The 17354-nt window shown below is 53.9% G+C and overlaps 1 protein-coding gene across 1 annotated transcript in view; it reads left to right on the forward strand.

Moving 5' to 3' along the window:
• Positions 1-651: 651 nt before the first annotated feature.
• The window catches only part of Capn5 (calpain 5), a 55802-nt gene continuing 39099 nt past the window's right edge, over positions 652-17354 (forward strand). Inside the window, exons 1-2 of the mRNA XM_057756501.1 lie at positions 652-829; positions 16262-16456. Coding sequence (XP_057612484.1) covers positions 16292-16456 — 165 coding nt within the window. The 5' untranslated portion in view covers positions 652-829; positions 16262-16291. The remainder of the gene's footprint in view (positions 830-16261; positions 16457-17354) is intronic.

Here is a 17354-nt window from a genome sequence, read left to right on the forward strand (position 1 = left end):
GATGCTAATGCGGAGGCATTCCCCAAACAGCGCGGTGTGAATGGGTATCACACGTCCCAATTTAGAGTAAGAAACCCAGGCTCGGTGTGTTCCATGCAGAAGGCCATGTAGAAAGAGCCCCAAAATCTGGGTCCTGCTTCTTCATGTTACACATCCAGCGCATATAAGCGACCGGGACAGGATAGGGCCAGCTTTCCTTAACTGACTGGGACCCTCTGGGCACCCCACCAGGGCCTATATTCCTCTTCTCCAGTCAAATTCTAGGAATGGGTGTGGAGATACAGATGGAAAGGGAGGGGTGTTCGTCCCATGGGTCCTCCCATTCCCAGTTGTCCTGCCTAGGCCCTGATGTAGTCCGTGTGAATTGCATATCCCAAGTCAGTCACCATCTTCTGCCAGCACTTGGTAGGGCATGCAGATCCGCCAGAGCCAATGCCACACTGGGCAGCCAGCGGCCCGTGATGCTCTCCTACCGCGGACAGCACTGGGGTGGGAAGGAGGGAGTGCTGGGGCCAGGGCCACCCTCTCACTTCCTAGCCTCTGGAGAAGCGGCCTCGCCGGTTCGCATGCGCATTCAGCTGCTCGTCCTAGCTCCCCGGGACCACGCCTCTGCCTCCAATGGGCGGAGGCTTAGAAGCTGGGCGGGACAGAACGAAGCCCCGGGGTCCAAGCTCCAGCGCCCAAGCTCCAGCCCCAGCCCGCCCGCCTCCCGGACAGCAACTCCCCGCCTAGTCCCAGGCTGCAGCGCGGGCTGGTCCAGCCTCCGCTCCGGTGCCCGTGCTGTGACCTGCATCCCGGGAGTCCGGCTCCAGCTGCGGCGACGCGGCAGGTAGGAGGCGCTGCGCGGAGGGAGGCGTGTGCGAGCGCGTGTGTTAGTGTGCGTTTGGATGTGTGGTGTGTGTGTGTGTTTGTGCAGGTGCAGCGAGGGCCCGTGCGTGCCTAAGCAGCACGAATCGGAATAGGGGCTGCACATTCCGCGGATTCAGGGCTGGGAGGTGAGCGCTGGCCTGCAGGCCTAGGAAGCGGAGCACCCCTACACACACACCTCCCCACCCCCGAAGATCCGCCCGCACTCAGCCCCACCTCCACCCGCAGCAGCCCTGGGTGAGGGGCATCCCTTGCCTCCACCTGGGTATTCCGTTGCTGTGCTTCTAGTGCAGAGGCGCTGGTATGTGCTTAGCATCGGGCTCGACTCTTTCTAATCTTCCTTACAAGTCCCCTTTCCTGTCCCCACCTCTGTCCCCCTCACCCCAGTCACCTTCCAACCTTTCTAAGTGCCTCCATCTCACAACTTGGAAAAGGGCATGAGGCCAAAGACCCCAGGCGCCCCTTCTTGGTCATGGTCCGCAGGTTGAATGGGGTCCTTCTCCCTGACTTTAGGGCTGGGTGTGTGGTACTGGGAGCAGGACGGATCTGGCCGAGACTGGCTCCCCACCCCCACCCCTCAGGATTAGGATTCTTCCTAGGGAGCTCAGAGGTGGAGTATAAATCAGTATAGATCGTTAACAGGTGCTGCATGTCCAGCTCTGCTCCTAGCCTGCCCTGTGATAAGATTCAACCCCAGACTTCACACAGATGAGCCCTAGCCGCCATAGGGAAGCCAGCCCCCCTCCAAACCTTAGAGGCTAAGGTGACCCAGCCAGAACTGGCACCCAGGTCCCTAAGGCACAAGCTATGATCTTCTCTCTGTGCCAGAGGGTGGAGCAATCAGCCAGTGCTGAGGGAAGCTAAGTGTTCAGGGAGCAGGGGAGACCTTCCTGGGAAGCTCTGCCTTGGCAAGGGAGGGGGGATTGAGACCTCCCATTATTCCTTCTGGTTCTCGCTACAGGCTTAGTGTCCAGGGTGGAGTTGAAGAAGACCAGGTGTGGGGTATGGTAGGCCCAGTGGTTGCTGCCACTGCCCCAGGCTGGGTCAGAGCTGGAGCCTGGGTGGAGTCCGCCCTGAGAGGCTTCTCTTCCCATTGAGAGGCTGGTGGGCCAGCAGATAACCCTAACTCCTGAGGATAAGGCAGAGTCAATACCAGGCGGGGCCATCCTTGCCTGGGAACCAATAGGTTCATCCACACAGGGATTGGGGAAAGTTCAGCAAGGTGAAGAGTCTTATAATCGAAACCATGAAACAGACCACAAGCAAAGCACACAGAGATGAGAGGCTGCATGCCAGTCTGGAAGGGGGGTGTGTCTGACAAGGGCCTGCTCTGCTACTCTGGGGGAGAGGCTGCTGGGGAGGCTCCAACAGGGAGGGGCCCCACTTCCTCTCTCTTCTCCTCAGCACCTCACCCGGGTGTGACAGGAGAGGAGAGGATCTGTTTGGAGCAGGAGTGGGAGGTCCAGGGGGACCCTTACAGACCCCACTGCCGTGTAGAAGCAGGTGGCTGCCTCCGGGGTGTGCCCCAGTGAGGTGGGGCTTGGGTGCTGCTGGCGGGAAACCTGTGGCTTTCGGTGGCACATCTGTGGGCGTTTCGGAGGCCTCTTCCGTGTTAACCTACCCCGCTTTCCCGGATAGCTCTCGGGATGACACCGAGTTCCCATCCCGCAAAAGGAAGTCTTCCTTGGCGCCCCAGACAGTGCTAACAGACTACCCTCCACCACCGTCTTGCCTGAAGGACCTGTCTTCTTCGTCCTCGAGACTGGCTCCTTGTCTTCCTACTTGCCCGTGCCCTTAAAGCAGAGAGCTGTCTTTGCCTGTGGTTCAGTTTCCCCTCGTGAGGCTAAATGCTGCCTTGTCACAAGAGACTTAGGGATGCTGCTGCTGACGTTAGCTCTGGTCACTCTGCACTTATAGGAGGTGTTTGGTAGCCAGTCAGCAGCCATTGTCAGTGAATCCCCATCACTGAGGAAACAAAGAGGTGGACAGCAGTGGTTTTTTTTCCACTCCTGACTTTAGTGAATGAGAGGACCTGCTGATCACTGTAAGGCCCCTGCTTACTGTTCTCTGTCAGACTGGCCAAGTCCTCTGGCCTCTCCACATCCCCCTTATCCCCGGGGAGAAGCAGGGGTAGAGCAGCTGAGGGGCAGCCTACATATGTCTTGCAAAGGCTCATTGGTGTGAACCGTGGCTGTCCCCAGTTACAGACAGCGGGCCTGTCACTCCTTCTCCAGTAGCCCTGTAGGTTGTGCAACCACCGGCAGGCTATCTGTAGCTAGTCCGTCCATTGAGCCTTCCTCTGCCTTATCTCTCAGTGCCTGCGGGGCCCCTTCCAACTACCCAGGTCCTCAGACAGCCTCTCTCCCTATCGTTTCTTGCTTTCCTACAGTTCCCTAAGGTCCCCAGGCTTGACCTTCAAGGCCCCCACCTCTGTAGTGTGGTCTCTGGGTTGTGGTGCCACCCTGGGGTTGCCTCAAAGCTGGCGGAACTGGTAGCTTCCTTTCAGCCTTAGACCCTGTCTTTCCTTGCTCACTAAAAGCAAAATGTGCCGCATGCCTTTGGGGTACCAACCTGAACTTCATGAAGCCCATATTTGAACTCAGGTGTGAGTTTGTAGAGTGTTTGCTACCCAGCAAGGGTTGAGTTACCATGTCCTGCTGTCATTTGCTGGGACAGTTGTCCTTGGGACCCCAGACTTCCCAGAGCTGGTTGTGAGAGTAGGGAGACCACAGACTCTGTGGTCTTGTGTCTCTGTGGAGCGTGTGGTCAGGTACAGAAAGTGCCAGTGGCCAGAAGAGACCAGGCCTATTCATGGGCACCGGGTTACCCATCTCCGTCAGGCGTACACAGGTGTGGGGGAGTCTGCTCATGTCTGCTCTCGTACCCTCTGACCCCTGCTGGGTGACCTGCCAGTCAGCCTGAGGTAGGGACTCCATGACTTCTCACTAGTAAGGGTAACAGGGAACTTCATGGTACATTGGGGGGCAGTTGGAGCTGTGATGTCGCCCTCCTTGGAGCGGGAGGGAACACTTAGGCTCCATCACTCACTCACCCTGTCCCCTGGTCCTCATCTTCGCTAAACCCCAAATGCCAGAAAGTCAGTGGCTTAAAACAGCGTGGGTTTATTTCCACTGTCCTCGGATGTCGAGGTGAGCCATATGGGACGAACACCCAGCCTAGATTCTTTGGGGGGGCTCCAGGGGAGAGTCTGGGCCTTGCCTCCTCCAGCTGCTGGCATTCCTTGTGACTGAGTCACCCCAGTTTCTGTTCCTCTCTGTTTTCCTCTTCTGCCCTCGAACCTCCCCCGGGCCTCCCTATCCTCCTGCTCTTATTTAAGTTTTATATTGTTTATCTCTGTGTGCCCGTGAGGTTTGTGTCTGTCTATACCCATGCCGTGGTTGGCGAGTGGTGGTCAGAGGGACAGTGTGTGTGGTTGTTTTACACCGTCTGTCTTTACGTGTGTGGTGGGCAGCAAGTGCCTTTACCTGGTGAACGGCTCATTGGCCGCCCCTTCCTGGTTTTTTGAGCCAAAGTCTCCTGTAGGTCAGAATAACCTAGACCTTGGACTCCTCATCCTCACGCCTCTGCCTCCAGAGTGTTAGGGACACCAGCGTGTGCTACCACATGTGGCTTCATTCGTTCATTCATTCTTCATTCATCCATTGTGGGCAGCGGTGACAGACGACCCCAGAGCCTTGTACATACTGGGCAGGCACTCTGCCACTGAGCCACATGCCCAGCCCTGCGTCTCTCTTATGAGGACGCTTGCTTGCTATTGCCGTTAGGACACATCCAGGGTCCTCTCCCTGTCCATCTGAAAACCTTTAGTGCTACATGAGGCCCACATGAGGGTTTAAGGGTTCCCATATAGATAGCTTGGGAGCCATTATCGGCCCAGGGAAGAAACTGATTGTTTTGTCTTTGCAGACGCCCCCCTCCCCCCACCATCCCCACACCCAGCTCTCTGGTACCTACAACAGCTGGTTCCCCTATTCAAGGTCCTGGATATCTCACGAGATCACCCTCCGTGACTGAGTGTATCCTCTGCCTGTTTCCTTCCTTTCAGGCAGGCTCAGGGCTACTTTATCTCTGACCCTGGTGCCCAGCCTGAGTCCACAGAAGCCAGGACTTCGTGACATTAGGAGAGAGGTCTGTGTCCCCAGGTCCCTACGGTCACCCCAGTGACTGGATCCCATTCTCTAGGATGTGCTATGGTTTTTAGCTCACATGAGATATGCATTGCAGGTCACTGGACCCTCATGGGCACATTTTAAGAGACAAGTGAGGTGAGCGTGGTGGCTTTAACTCTAGCCCTTGGGGTGGGCAGTGGGGGCTGGGCAGTGGAGGGCAGAGGCAGCCCGATCCCTATACTCTATATAATCAGTTCCGTCCTAGGCTATGTAGTTCACACTACGTAGCGAGACTCTGGAAAATAAATAAATAAGAAAATAAAGACACAGGCCGGTGAGAATACTGCCGGGTGGGAATAGGTCTGAGGGTGAGGGGTCAGATTGGGCTTTGGTTCCCAGAGGTGAACTGCTTGGCCCTTCCTGGCCCAGGGCATTTCAGGCCCAGCTTGCTATCTGGAAGCTCAGTTTGTCTCCACCTGGGCATGGAGAGGGGGCACTGGCATCCAAGGCTGCTATGGGCAAGAACTGCACTCATTGATAGCCGTGCACAGGGTCTGGACATGTGACCAACATGTTACCCAGTCTGCCATCCTAGGAGGCAGTGTCTCCCAGGAAGGAGCCCAGAGCACTGTGTGTGTCCTGTGAGCCGTGGCCTGCTTTCCGTCCCCACAGCCAGCACCATGCCCTGACAGTCGCTTCTCTCCAGTGTGGCCGGGTCTCCTGAGTCTTGTGTGTGCCTCCTTGTCTCTTCTGCCCCCTGTAAGTCCCGAGCCTGGCTCTCAGGGTTTGCTTGTTGCTACTTCCTTCTTCCCTTTCCCCCACACCCATCCTCCAGCCTGCCCTAACTGGTTTCTCCATCCTCCTCCTCCTTGCCCCCCCACCTCTCTGAAGCCCTCCTCCTTCCCAGAGCAGGCTCGTTGGCACTCCTGAGGTCCCCCCGCCCCCCTCCACCATCTGATCTCTGGAGCACAACTTTTTCTGACTCTTGCTTCCCCCTTGGCCAGACACAGGGCAGGTGTAGGGGTGGGACCCTGGGGAAGAGGTAGTGGGTAGAACCCAGCTCTTACATAGAACAGGCTCCTGCCTCTGCCCTCTTGGCAGGGGAAACAGTCCAGTCTGTTTCTAAAGCTGGAACTTGAGTTGAGAAAGGGTACCTCAATTTCTCCACCTGAGAAATGGGTACTATTACTCATTGGGTTTTAAACCCTCAGTTTTAGAAGGAGGTGGAGTTAGGGTGATAGCCTACCCATGCAAAAAACAGGGGTGGGGGAGCAGGGGAGATGACTGTCCTGGTGACAGATCGATCTATCAGGTTGGAAATCAAAGCAGTCTCTGCCCCACCATCCATGGTAAGAACCTGTAATCCCGAGAGGGCAGAAGCTTGCCTGGGGTCCCATGACGAGATCAAGCCTCCTTTTATTAGATTGTCTATCCTGATGGGGAGTGAGTGGCACCTGTGTCCTGGGCCTGAGCATCCCGTCCCCGCCCACCTTGGTAGGATACACTCTGCTGCTGGGAATACAGGCTGCATCTGCCGCACCCCCACTCCATTCCCGGCTCAGTGTCAACTCTACAGCATGTGGTGCTGGGCCGTGAGGGTGTGGAAGGACCCCCTGCCCTTTGCTGCCCAGGCTGAGGGCTTCCCTGCGAAAGTGAGTCTTTGAGAACTCAAACTGTGGCAAATTAGTCGCCAAAGCAGAGCCCATGCAGGAAGCCTCTTCGGGTTCTTGGCCACATTTTCAGCTTCTTCCTGTCACTGCCATCGGCCTGCAGGAACCCAGGGACTGAAGGACTCTTCCCCCAACCCCACCCCATCTCAGCAGCCTTCTGGTTCCAGAGGCCTCCCAGCTCCTGCCTGTTTATGCCACCTTCAGCAGGACCTAAGTCCCAAACGAGGAACAGCTGTGGGGTCAGGTCTGTGACTCAGGCCACACAGACAGAGCCAAGAGAGAACTGGTTTCTCGCTCTGCATGTATGTGGAGGTGTCCAAGTTCCCCAACCTCCACCCCTTAGGGCTCAGACTCTGTGATCCATGCGCCTGGCCCTGCCCTGTGTGGCCTTGGTGGCAGGGGAACAGGGGTACCTCCTGGCTGTTGGTGCATCAGAAGCTCACTGTGGAGGGGGATTGGACACCAACAGAAACGATAAGGGGAAGGGAAGGAGAAAGACAGGATTTCCCAGTGTGGGTGCCAGCCTGCCTGGCGTTGGCCGGGTGACTCATTTGGGCCTGGCCGCCTCAGCTGCACAGCCAGAAGCCTCTACAGCCAGAAGCTGGGAGCCTGGAACCCTGGGTGGCCTAAGCCCAGCTTTCTCCATCCATCTGCCTTCCTTCCTCGGCAGAGAGAGAGAAAGAGAGAAAGAGAGAGAGAGAGAGAGAGAGAGAGAGAGAGAGAGAGAGAGAGAGAGAGAGAGAGAGAGAGGCCTGGGCTACAGCTTTGGAGGGACATAGAATATAATTAAAGCCTCCGCTCACGCTGCTAGGGATGGAATCCTCACACATGCTAGTCCCACACTCTAACATGGAGACACATACCACCATGCTTCATCTGAAAGAGTAATCAGCATTCTCCCTACCCTGCAACCTTCCCTGCTCCTGGGAGCACTGACCACAGTGTGCCCTAGTGCCCGCCCCCGCCCCGCGTGTGCCCAGAGCACTGGTTACAGCCTGTCTGCCACCCTGGGCTCCTCTTTACCTGTACTGCCTGGAGGGTTAGCAGTTCTGAGTATACCCAACTGGAAAGCAAAAATAGTGCCATAGTTTGGGTCTGGATTGTACCCTCAAACCCCCAGCGAGGTGCTGTTGACTACTGAGGAGCCCTATTTCTTCCTCCTGCTTTCACTACGAGCCACTATGGGTTGTGAGGTTCTGACTCACCTCGAGGTCCCCAGCGTTGCCTCCAGCCCCACGCTGGAGGTCGGAATGTTATGGGTTCGCCCATCGCTTTTTGGAACCACAAACTGAGTCACTGTTAACCTTGTCTCTCTGGGAGTCGGTTATCTCTGGTGTTTATCATAGTCACTGAAAGCTGATTGATACAGTCGTCATTAGAGGTGAGTTACAGCTGCTTTTTAAAAATTCATTAATATTGTTTTGTTATTATTAGTGTGTGGGAGTGGGGGGGTCATGTCCCAGCAGGCATGTGGAGACCAGAGGACTACTGTGAAATCAGTTCTCCCTCCCTCCCTCCCTCCCTCCCTCCCTCCCTCCCTCCCTCCCTCTCTTCCTTTATGTGGGTTCTGGCTGTTGAACTGAGGCTGTCAGGCTGTACAGCAAGGCTCTTCACCCTGAGCTATCTCACTGACCCATGTTTGGGCTTTTTCAGACAAGACCTTATGTAGCCCAGGCTAGTCTTGAATTTCCTACGTAGCAGAGTCTGGCCTTAAACTCCTGATCCTCCTGCCTCTAATTTCCTAGTGTTGAGGTTGCAGGCTACACAGCACCGTGCCCACTTCTCACACCTCTGGGAGCCACACTAAGTGGGCACCGTGCCAACAGAGCAGCACCTCAGTCCCTAGTTCACAGTTCCATTTGTCTGCTGCTGACATTCAGGTTGTTCCCATATCTGTGGTGAATTCAACTGTAGTGACCATGGCCTGCGGACATCTCTTCAGCATGCTGATTTCATTTCCCCAGGATACGGACCCAGGAGTGGTATTGCTGGCCGAGGCTAGTTCTATTTTAGATTGTTTTGTGAGTGTGACAGGGTTTTAGTATATAGCCGAGGCTTGCCCAGAACCCATGGTCTTCCTGCCTTGACCTCCCCGATGCTAGGATAGTCGAGGCTTGCCCAGAACTCACAGCCTTCCTGCCTTGACCGCCCCATGCTAGGATAGCCGAGGCTTGCCCAGAACCCACCGTCTTCCTGCCTTGACCGCCCCATGCTAGGACTCTAGGCGCGTACATGTTTGCTGCAGTCTGTGGAGGCTGCACATCTTACCCGCTTTGTCTCATTTTTCAAGGACTCTCCCAGGTGTGAGAGAGCACGTCTTTTTGTTTTGATTTTCTATTTCCTCGTGGCTACTGATGCTGAACTGCTGTTTGCGTCCCCGATGGCTGTTCATGTTTCTTTTTCTGAGAAACACCTCTTTAGGTCATTTGCCTGTTTTCCAACTGAGCTTCTGCTCCACAGGGCTGCCCAAGTTCCTTATTGTGTTAGAAAATTAGTCTCTTATCTGAAGTGGGCTTTGGTTCTGTGGGCACTCGGTGCTCCGTGGACCACTTCCTGCGTGTGGAAGTTTTTTAGTTTGAAGTCAGGCTGTTTGTCTACGTTTGCCTTTGTTTCCTGTGCTTATGGGGTCATAGCTGAAAAATAAGTGCCCAGGCTAATATCGTGGGGTTTCCCATTGCCTCTGACAGTTTGACAGTTTCTGGTATTTGTGTTTGAGCTGGGTTTTGCATATGTGAAGTTAGGGTATAATTAATTCTGTTGCATATGGGTTTCCCCTGTTCTCAACCCATTGCCTGGAGTCTAGACCCTTTTCCCAGGGGTGATGTGAAACCTTTGCTGAAAGTCAATGAACTGTAAACATGTATATAATCGTCTCACGCCCCAGTGCCATGATGTTTGGATGGTCATGTGTGTATGTGTGTGTTTGTATGTAATCCAACACAAGCTGGAGTCAATGCCTCTGTAAGATCTGACTATAGGGCGCTTTCTTAGTGATTGATGTGGGAGGGCCCAGTCCACTGTGGGTGGGGCCGTCCCTGAGCTGGTGGTCCTGGGTTCTATAAGAAAGCAGGCTGAGGAAGCCATGACGAGCAAGCCAGTAAGCCGCATTCCACCACGGCCTCTGTAACAGTTCCTGCCTCCAGGTTTCCTGCAGTCTTTGAGTTCCTGTCCTGACTTCAGTGATGAACAGCAATGTGGGAGCAAAAGCCAAATAAACCCTTTGCTCCCCAACTTGGTTTTGGTCATGGTGTTTTGTCATAGCAATGGAAAGCCTAACTAAGACCACACACACACATTTGGACTGGATCTCATGTAGCTAAGGCTAGTCCTGAACTCCTAGTTATTCTGCCTCTATCTCCTTTGTGCTGGTGTTACAGGGATGCATCTCGCACCAGCTTAATTCCAGGAGTGGGGGATATTTGTTTATTTATTTATTCATTTATTGCGATACAATCCTATGTAGCACATTTGCTTCATTTTCTGGGTAGGCAAGGATGACCTTTAATTCCTGATCCTCCCCGCTCTGTCCTGAGAGCCAAGATTATAGGCATGGACCAACACACTGGGTTTATGTGGTGCTAAGGGCAGGGCCCAGGGTGTTGCACAGGCTAGACCAGCACTTTACCCACTAAACTGTGTTCCTGGCCCCTGTAGTATTTTTTTTTCTACCAACAATTTGACATCTCTAACTTTGTCCTTTTTGCTCAAAATTGCTTAAGCTATTCAAGGATCCTTTGTGGTTCTCTATGAATTTTAGGGTTCTGTTTCTCTTTCTGTGAGGAGCGTCTTCAGAATTATGCTGAATGGGATTGTAGGATAGTATCTGCTTTGACATTATTTCTTTCAGTGCTTAGCGTGGAGTATCTTGCCTTTTATTTGTGTCTTCCTTCATCTTTCTCTATGTTTTACAGTTTTGTGTGAAGGGTTTTCACCTCCCTGTTCACATTTTTTGTTTTGTTTTGTTTTTCGAGACAGGGTTTCTCTGTAGCTTTTGGAGCCTGTCCTGGAACTAGCTCTTGTAGACCAGGCTGACCTCGAACTCACAGAGATCCGCCTGCCTCTGCCTCCCGAGGGCTGGGATTAAAGGCGTGCGCCACCACTGCCTGGCTTCACATTTATTCCTAAGTATTTTACTTTGTTTTCTTTCTGTAGCTGCTGTGGATGGGATGGGATTCTCTCAGTTTCGTTTTTGGGTAGTTTGTTGTTAGCACAGAAACACAGCTGAGTTCTAAGGTTATCCACCTCTTTTTATCCTCCTTATTTTATTAAGTTTTGAACATTACTGTTCTATCTGATTTTGGGGGGATTTATCACTAAAGGACGCTGAGTGTTCTCAAATATTTTCTTTACTTCTGACAAGAGGATTGTGCCGTCTGTCCCCTATGCTCCTAACTCCAGGTTTTTCTTTTTCTTTTCTTTCCTTTCCTTTTCTTTTCTTTTCAAGACAGAGTTTCTTTGTGTAGCCCTGGCCCATCTGGAACTGTCTCTTGTAGACCAGAGCAATGCCTACCTCTCCCTCCCAAGTGCTGGGATTAAAAGCGTGTACCCCCACCACCCAGCAAAACTCCAGGTTTTCTGTGTTTGTGCTCCTTAGGAACCTCTGGTCTATGACTTTTTCTTTTTTATGTATGCGTATGTCTATGGGTGTGTGCACCCTAGTGCAATGCATGAAGGGACCAGAAGAGGGCATCAGATCCCTGGAGCTGAAGTCGTAGGTGACGTGAACCCCCATGTGGGTGCTGGGAACAGAACTCAGGTCCTTAAGAGAGCGGAAAGTGCCCTTGTCCTCTGCACTTCCTCTCCAGCTCCCCTGTAACTTTCCATTTTGACTTTGGTATCAGAGTGATCTGGCTCTGCTTTTTAAATTGATCTAATGAAGTCATGCAGTAAGGCCTGTTGTTTAATGCTATGCCCGTGAGCTCCATCTGTGGGGCTGTGTATAACCAGGAGTTCGTTTTCTATTGTTCTAACAGACAACAACAAAGCCCTCTCACACAGTCCCTTACAGACGGTCCTTGAGTAGTTTCTAACATTCCACATACCAGTTTTTACTGGGGTTTGACATGTCTGGGATTCCCACACTTGGGCAGTAGGAGGAAGGGAGTCAGGAGTTGAAGGTCTTTAAAAAAAAAGCTTTCAACAGAAATCTGTGCAAACATTCTTGTGTTTCTGTGGGACAGCCTCCATGTCTCGGTGTAGTGAACTAACTAGATGATGGACTATGTGTTGCTTGTACTCAGGGGGACAAAGCAGCTCTGCAGAGTCACTGTGTGGTCGACCACACCTGCTGGGTGTCAGAGCTCCTCTTGTGCTTTCCTTGTTTGGTTTCTGACGATGGAACCCAGGGCTTCACTTGTGCTAGCCCATCACTGTGCTGCTGAGCCTCGCACCCAGCCTGTGCTTGGGTCGCGTGTGAGCAGTCGGGTCGCGTGTGAGCTGTTGGGTCATGTGTGAGCTGTCGAGTTGCGTGTGAGCTGTAGGGTCACATGTGAGCTGTCGGGTCGCGTGTGAGCTGTAGGGTCGCATGTGAGCTGTCGGGTCGCGTGTGAGCTGTCGGGTCATGTGTGAGCTGTCGGGTCATGTGTGAGCTGTCGGGTCGCGTGTGAGCTGTCGGGTCGCGTGTGAGCTGTAGGCTCGCGTGTGAGCTGTCGGGTCGCGTGTGAGCTATCGGGTCGTGTGTGAACTCTAGGGCCATGTGTGAGCTGTCAGGTCATGTGTGAGCTGTTGGGTCGTGTGTGAGCTCTCGGGTCATGTGTGAGCTGTTGGGTCGTGTGTGAGCTGTCAGGTTGCGTGTGAGCTGTCAAGTCACATGTGAGCTGTCGGGTCGTGTGTGAGCTCTCGGGTCATGTGTGAGCTGTTGGGTCATGTGTGAGCTGTCGAGTTGCGTGTGAGCTGTAGGGTCGCGTGTGAGCTGTCAGGTCATGTGTGAGCTGTCGGGTCATGTGTGAGCTGTCGGGTCGTGTGTGAGCTGTCGGGTTGCATGTGAGCTGTTGAGTCACATGTGAGCTGTCCGGTCATGTGTGAGCTGTCGCATCATATATGAACTATCATGTCGTGGTGCCTCCTCTCTCTAGCCCTGCTGGTAGGATGGGATGGTGTCTCACTATGATTTGAGTTTGTGCCTCCTTGCTGATGGGTGAAGTCCAGCACTTTTCCTTCTATTTGCTGGGTGTTTGGAGGAGTTGCTCTTTCTTTTATAGTGTGCTATTTTGCTATTTTTTGTTTGTTTTTGCTAATGTTAATTTTAGTTTTATTGTTATTTTATGTGTATCGGTGTTTTGTCTGCATGTATGTTTGTGTACCACACACACACACACACACACACACATACATGCCTACTGCCTTTGGAGGCTAGAAGAAGGAATTAGATCCCTCGGAACCAGAGTTACAGATGGTTGTGAGCCACCTGGTGGGTGCTGGGAACCGAATCTGGGTCTTGTGCGAGAGCACCAAGGGCTATTAACCGCAGAGCCAATTCTCTGGCTACAGGCGTTGCTGGTTGCGGGCAGCCCCATGGCTGGAGTTCCCCTGCCGTTTTCTGGGGATTGGTTCTGTGTGTAGTGTGAGGTAGGGTCAAGAACCTCTTCCTCCCATGTGGAGAGCAAGTGGAACCATTCATTGGAACAATGGTTCTTCCCTCGTGCTCCAAGCCATAAAGCAGGTGTCCTTACACCTATGGACTGAGTAGACACTTCTGTTCTGTTCCGTTCCACTGATCTGTTTGTCTACCCTGGCAGTGTCTTGGTGACCAGGACTTTAGGGTTGGCTGCCTGACCTGGGTGTGGCTCCCCTAACTGGGCCTCTGTTGATGGCCTTGGTTGTTCTTGGTCTTTTGTGTGCTGTTGGGCTTAGGACTCAGCCTGTTCTCTGATTGTCCTGGCTCTGTTATTTCTCCTTCCAGAGGCTCCCACTCCTGACAAAGACCCTGTAGGCTGTGTGGCCTCTGCCGGCCTCCAGCCTAGTCCATCCCTGGGGCCCTATAGTCTGGGCTTAGTCACAGTGGCTGAAGGGCAGGGCCACAGTCAACTCAGCCCGGCCAGTGGGGTGTGGGCCCTCGCTGGCACACAGCCATCAGGAAGGTCAGGAGGCGAGCAGATGCTTGGTCCAGCAGGCAGAGGTGGGTGGTTCCAGCTAACTGCATGTATGTTTGGGTATCACGGGCATGCCTCGTGCCCATGGAGGCAACAAGAGGAATCTGAATCCCCTGTTAACAGTTATGAGCTGCCATGTGGGCGCTGAAAACCGAAACTCCATCCTCTACAAGAGCAGTCAGTGCTCTTAACCACTGAGCCACCTCTGCGACCCCGGTCCTGCCTCTCCCGAGCTTGCTCTTTGTAGCTGGGATGGAGTTCCTGCCACCCTCAAATTTGTTGGGATGGTTCTGTGGTTACCGAATCCCAGTGTCTCACTGTGCGTAGTGGAGATGCAGAGGTACTTTGTAAGCCCTGTGCTCAGAGCTCTGTGCTCAGAGGGGGAACTGGGAAAATGAGCCAGAGTATCCAAACGGATACAATGTAACTGGTGCTGGGCTCCTGGGGGCTCCCAATGGCCAAGGCAAGGGCTGGATTGTGTAGGAGAGGGGAAAGCCTTGAGCCCACAGCTTGAAGACCTGCGAGAAAGGCCTGACACCAGAATGTTGGGCTCCAGGGTAGAGGATGCAAGGGTGAGATTGTCAGGGAAAGGGACGTGGGTGGACATCAGATGGCTGGGAATCCCAGCCTGTCCTTAACGTGACACAGGGTCTTGTCAACTCAGACACAGCCATAAGTGGTCACGCCTGGAGCACAGCCCTGGGGAGAGAGGCTGGTGGGTCAGTCTGCGTCTTCCTGTTTATGCTTTGCTTTCGGAGATGGTGCCTGGAGATGGGAGAGGCTACGGTCTGTGACCCCTTGAGACTCTGACCCCATGGGGGTACTATGTGGCAGCAACCTCTTGGTTGGCGCGCAGGGGCTGAAGGGTTAGAGGTCAGGTCCCCAGAACAACTCCAGAAGTAGGCCAGGGTCAGCCTGCCTGTCAGGGATGAGGGAAATGACTGGGGTATGCATGGTCGAGCCTCTGGTGACCTGCTCCTGTCCATCCATGCCCTACTTCCTACCCACCCAACTCCTCCTCACCCAGTTTCTTCTGGCTACCCCATCTTTTCTTCCTGAGAGCGCAGATCCTCCCTGTAGTGTTGAGCCCTCTGTGGCCTGGCGAGTGGCCAGAAGTTTCATTTGCCGTCCTGGCTGTGTGATCTCAGCCTGCTTGCTGCTGCTCTCCCAGCCCTCTGGGCTCCGAAATACTGGAATCCAAGAGCTGATTTCTCGGCTCCCTGATCTAATTCTTGTGACTTAAATTGCTTCCTGAGCCCTGGCTGCTGAAGCCTGTAGGGCTGATGAACCTGCTTCGTGCCTAAGGGCCCTGAGGTTTTCCAGTCTCTCCTTTCTCTTTTCCCAGGCCTCCAGGGCAGAGGGAGGCCTAGGGCGGAGGAGCCAGGGAAATTAAATGGTTGGCTTGAGGCTACCCTGCAACCCTGGGTAGATGAGTGACTGCAAATAAAGAACAAGGTTTTGTGGAACGGTCATCTTTTCCTTCCCATCTCTTCCCCTCCCTGGAGAATCCTCCACCTTCCCTTCCTTTGGGCCGCAGCTCAGTTGGGGATTGTATTGGGAGCCATTGCCTAGTGCTCTCCCCTGAGGCCCAGGTGGCCACCTCAACCTGAGGACCTGGGTTCCAATCCACTGTCTCCATGGGGACATGAATAAGGTCCCTTACCTCACAGAGCCTCAACCCTCATTCTGAAAATGGCAGCAGTGTGCCCGCCATTGCTCTCAACACTGGACACAGCAAGCCTCTCACTTAGTGGCTTGCCCATGGTGGGTTTCAGAGAACAGCAACCTCATTCCTACCTTGGCGATGAAGGATAGGGGCTCGGAGAGGCTGAGCGACTTTTCCACGGTTATTACCCAACAGTTGAGTAGTTTGGCCAGGATCAGCGCCTACATCCATCCTTCTATCAAACTTTGCTCAGAAACCATTCTATGAATTCTGCCTCAGTTTCCCTCACGGTCAGCCTGAACCTCAGTGAATACCACAGTGTTGTTTACATGTGCCCCAGAATGTGTAGATTTGGGGAGGTTGAAGAAGGAGTGTGAGAGACCAGACCTCTGTCAAATCTCCTGATGGGTCAAGCCCTACTGGTTCCGGGCACAACCCCTGCTCTCCGGGGCCTTCTCTGACCATACTGATGCAGGGTGTGTCCCTTGAACTTGGTCATTGTTCATTTAGGGCTGGCTAAACAGGATTGGGAGTGTGAGGTGGGTGTGGCCTGGCCAGCCCTGGACACCGGGCACTGGTGGCCTGAGGGCTTGGTATCACCTTCCAGACACCAGGAAGGAGAGACTCTTAATAGCTGAGGCAGGTAGTCCGTACCTGTTGCCTCTTTGCCCGATAGCAGGTACTGGCTGTGTGAGCTTGGGCAGACCTCGGCCCCTCTCCCTACCACCTTTCCTGCCTGTGCTATTGGGATGTTTCTGGGAGGGGGGTACATTCAGTGGTCGGGGTTCAGCGGGGGCTATCCATGTTTGATGGTCTTCTTGCCCCCCTTTCTTCTAGGTGCCGCCTCCTCTTGTGGTCGTGGTCACCATGTTCTCCTGCGTAAAAGCCTATGAGGACCAGAACTACTCAGCACTGAAGCGGGCCTGTCTGCGCAGGAAGGTGCTCTTTGAGGACCCCCACTTCCCGGCCACTGACGACTCACTCTACTATAAGAGTACCCCAGGGCCCGCAGTCAGGTGGAAGCGGCCTAAGGTTAGTTTCCCCCCAGGGAGACTGGGTCCCCCATCCCACCGGCAGCCTCCTGGTCAGGTCCTCTAAGGCATAGTGCACTCAGGGACCAAGGACTGCAGATCTCGGCCTCCCTTCCCATGGCCATGTCGGGTGTATGTGGGCCCCGTGTGCAGTAAGATTGAAGGGCAGTTTGCTTTGCTGATTTTCAAGTCACTTCCTGTACAAGTAGAAGCATGTACTCTCATGAAGCTATAAGGATGGGCAGCAGGTGACCAATGTAGGGACCTGTACCCTGAGTGTTGGTGGCCTTGCCAGCTCCCAGCCTGGTCTAGGGCCCGTGAGTTGTATGCTTAGCAGAAATAGTTGGCCCTGGGCCATGACTTTTGGTTCTGGGTCTTATGTGTGAGGTGGGCATAGGAGTTCTGCCGAGTGGGGCTCCTTGCGTTTCCGTGAAGGGGAGGGTGCTGGAGGGCTCAATCCAGGCTTCACCTGGTGACAGAGAGACAGTCACTGAAAAGGGACTTTAGTGTGGGAAATCAGGCTTTTCCAGGTCCCTTGGGCAGGACGTCACAGCCTCCTTCATGCCTGTTCTCAGAGAAGGCGCCTCTGCTGCAGGGTCAGGCTGGGGGGGAAGTGCAGTCACACAGAGACTATTACGTTGGGGTATCGGGTCCCCTCTGGCAATGACAAAGCAGGTGGGACCTGGGGCCCATGAGGGAAGCACCCCCACCTCCTGGGCCTGGCGTGTTGGTTCTGAGGGCATGTAGAACCCTGCACGTCTCTACGCTCAGAAGCAAATAGCGGTCAGATTTATACTGTCCGGTCTCTCTGGTCCTTGGACATTTGGAGAAAAATGAAATTCCACATTCATGCCCCTCCCACCAACCAGCCTGGGGCATCACTGTGAACTGGGGCTCTT

Source organism: Chionomys nivalis, chromosome 23, assembly GCF_950005125.1.
Source record: "Chionomys nivalis chromosome 23, mChiNiv1.1, whole genome shotgun sequence".
Lineage (NCBI taxonomy): Eukaryota > Metazoa > Chordata > Mammalia > Rodentia > Cricetidae > Chionomys > Chionomys nivalis.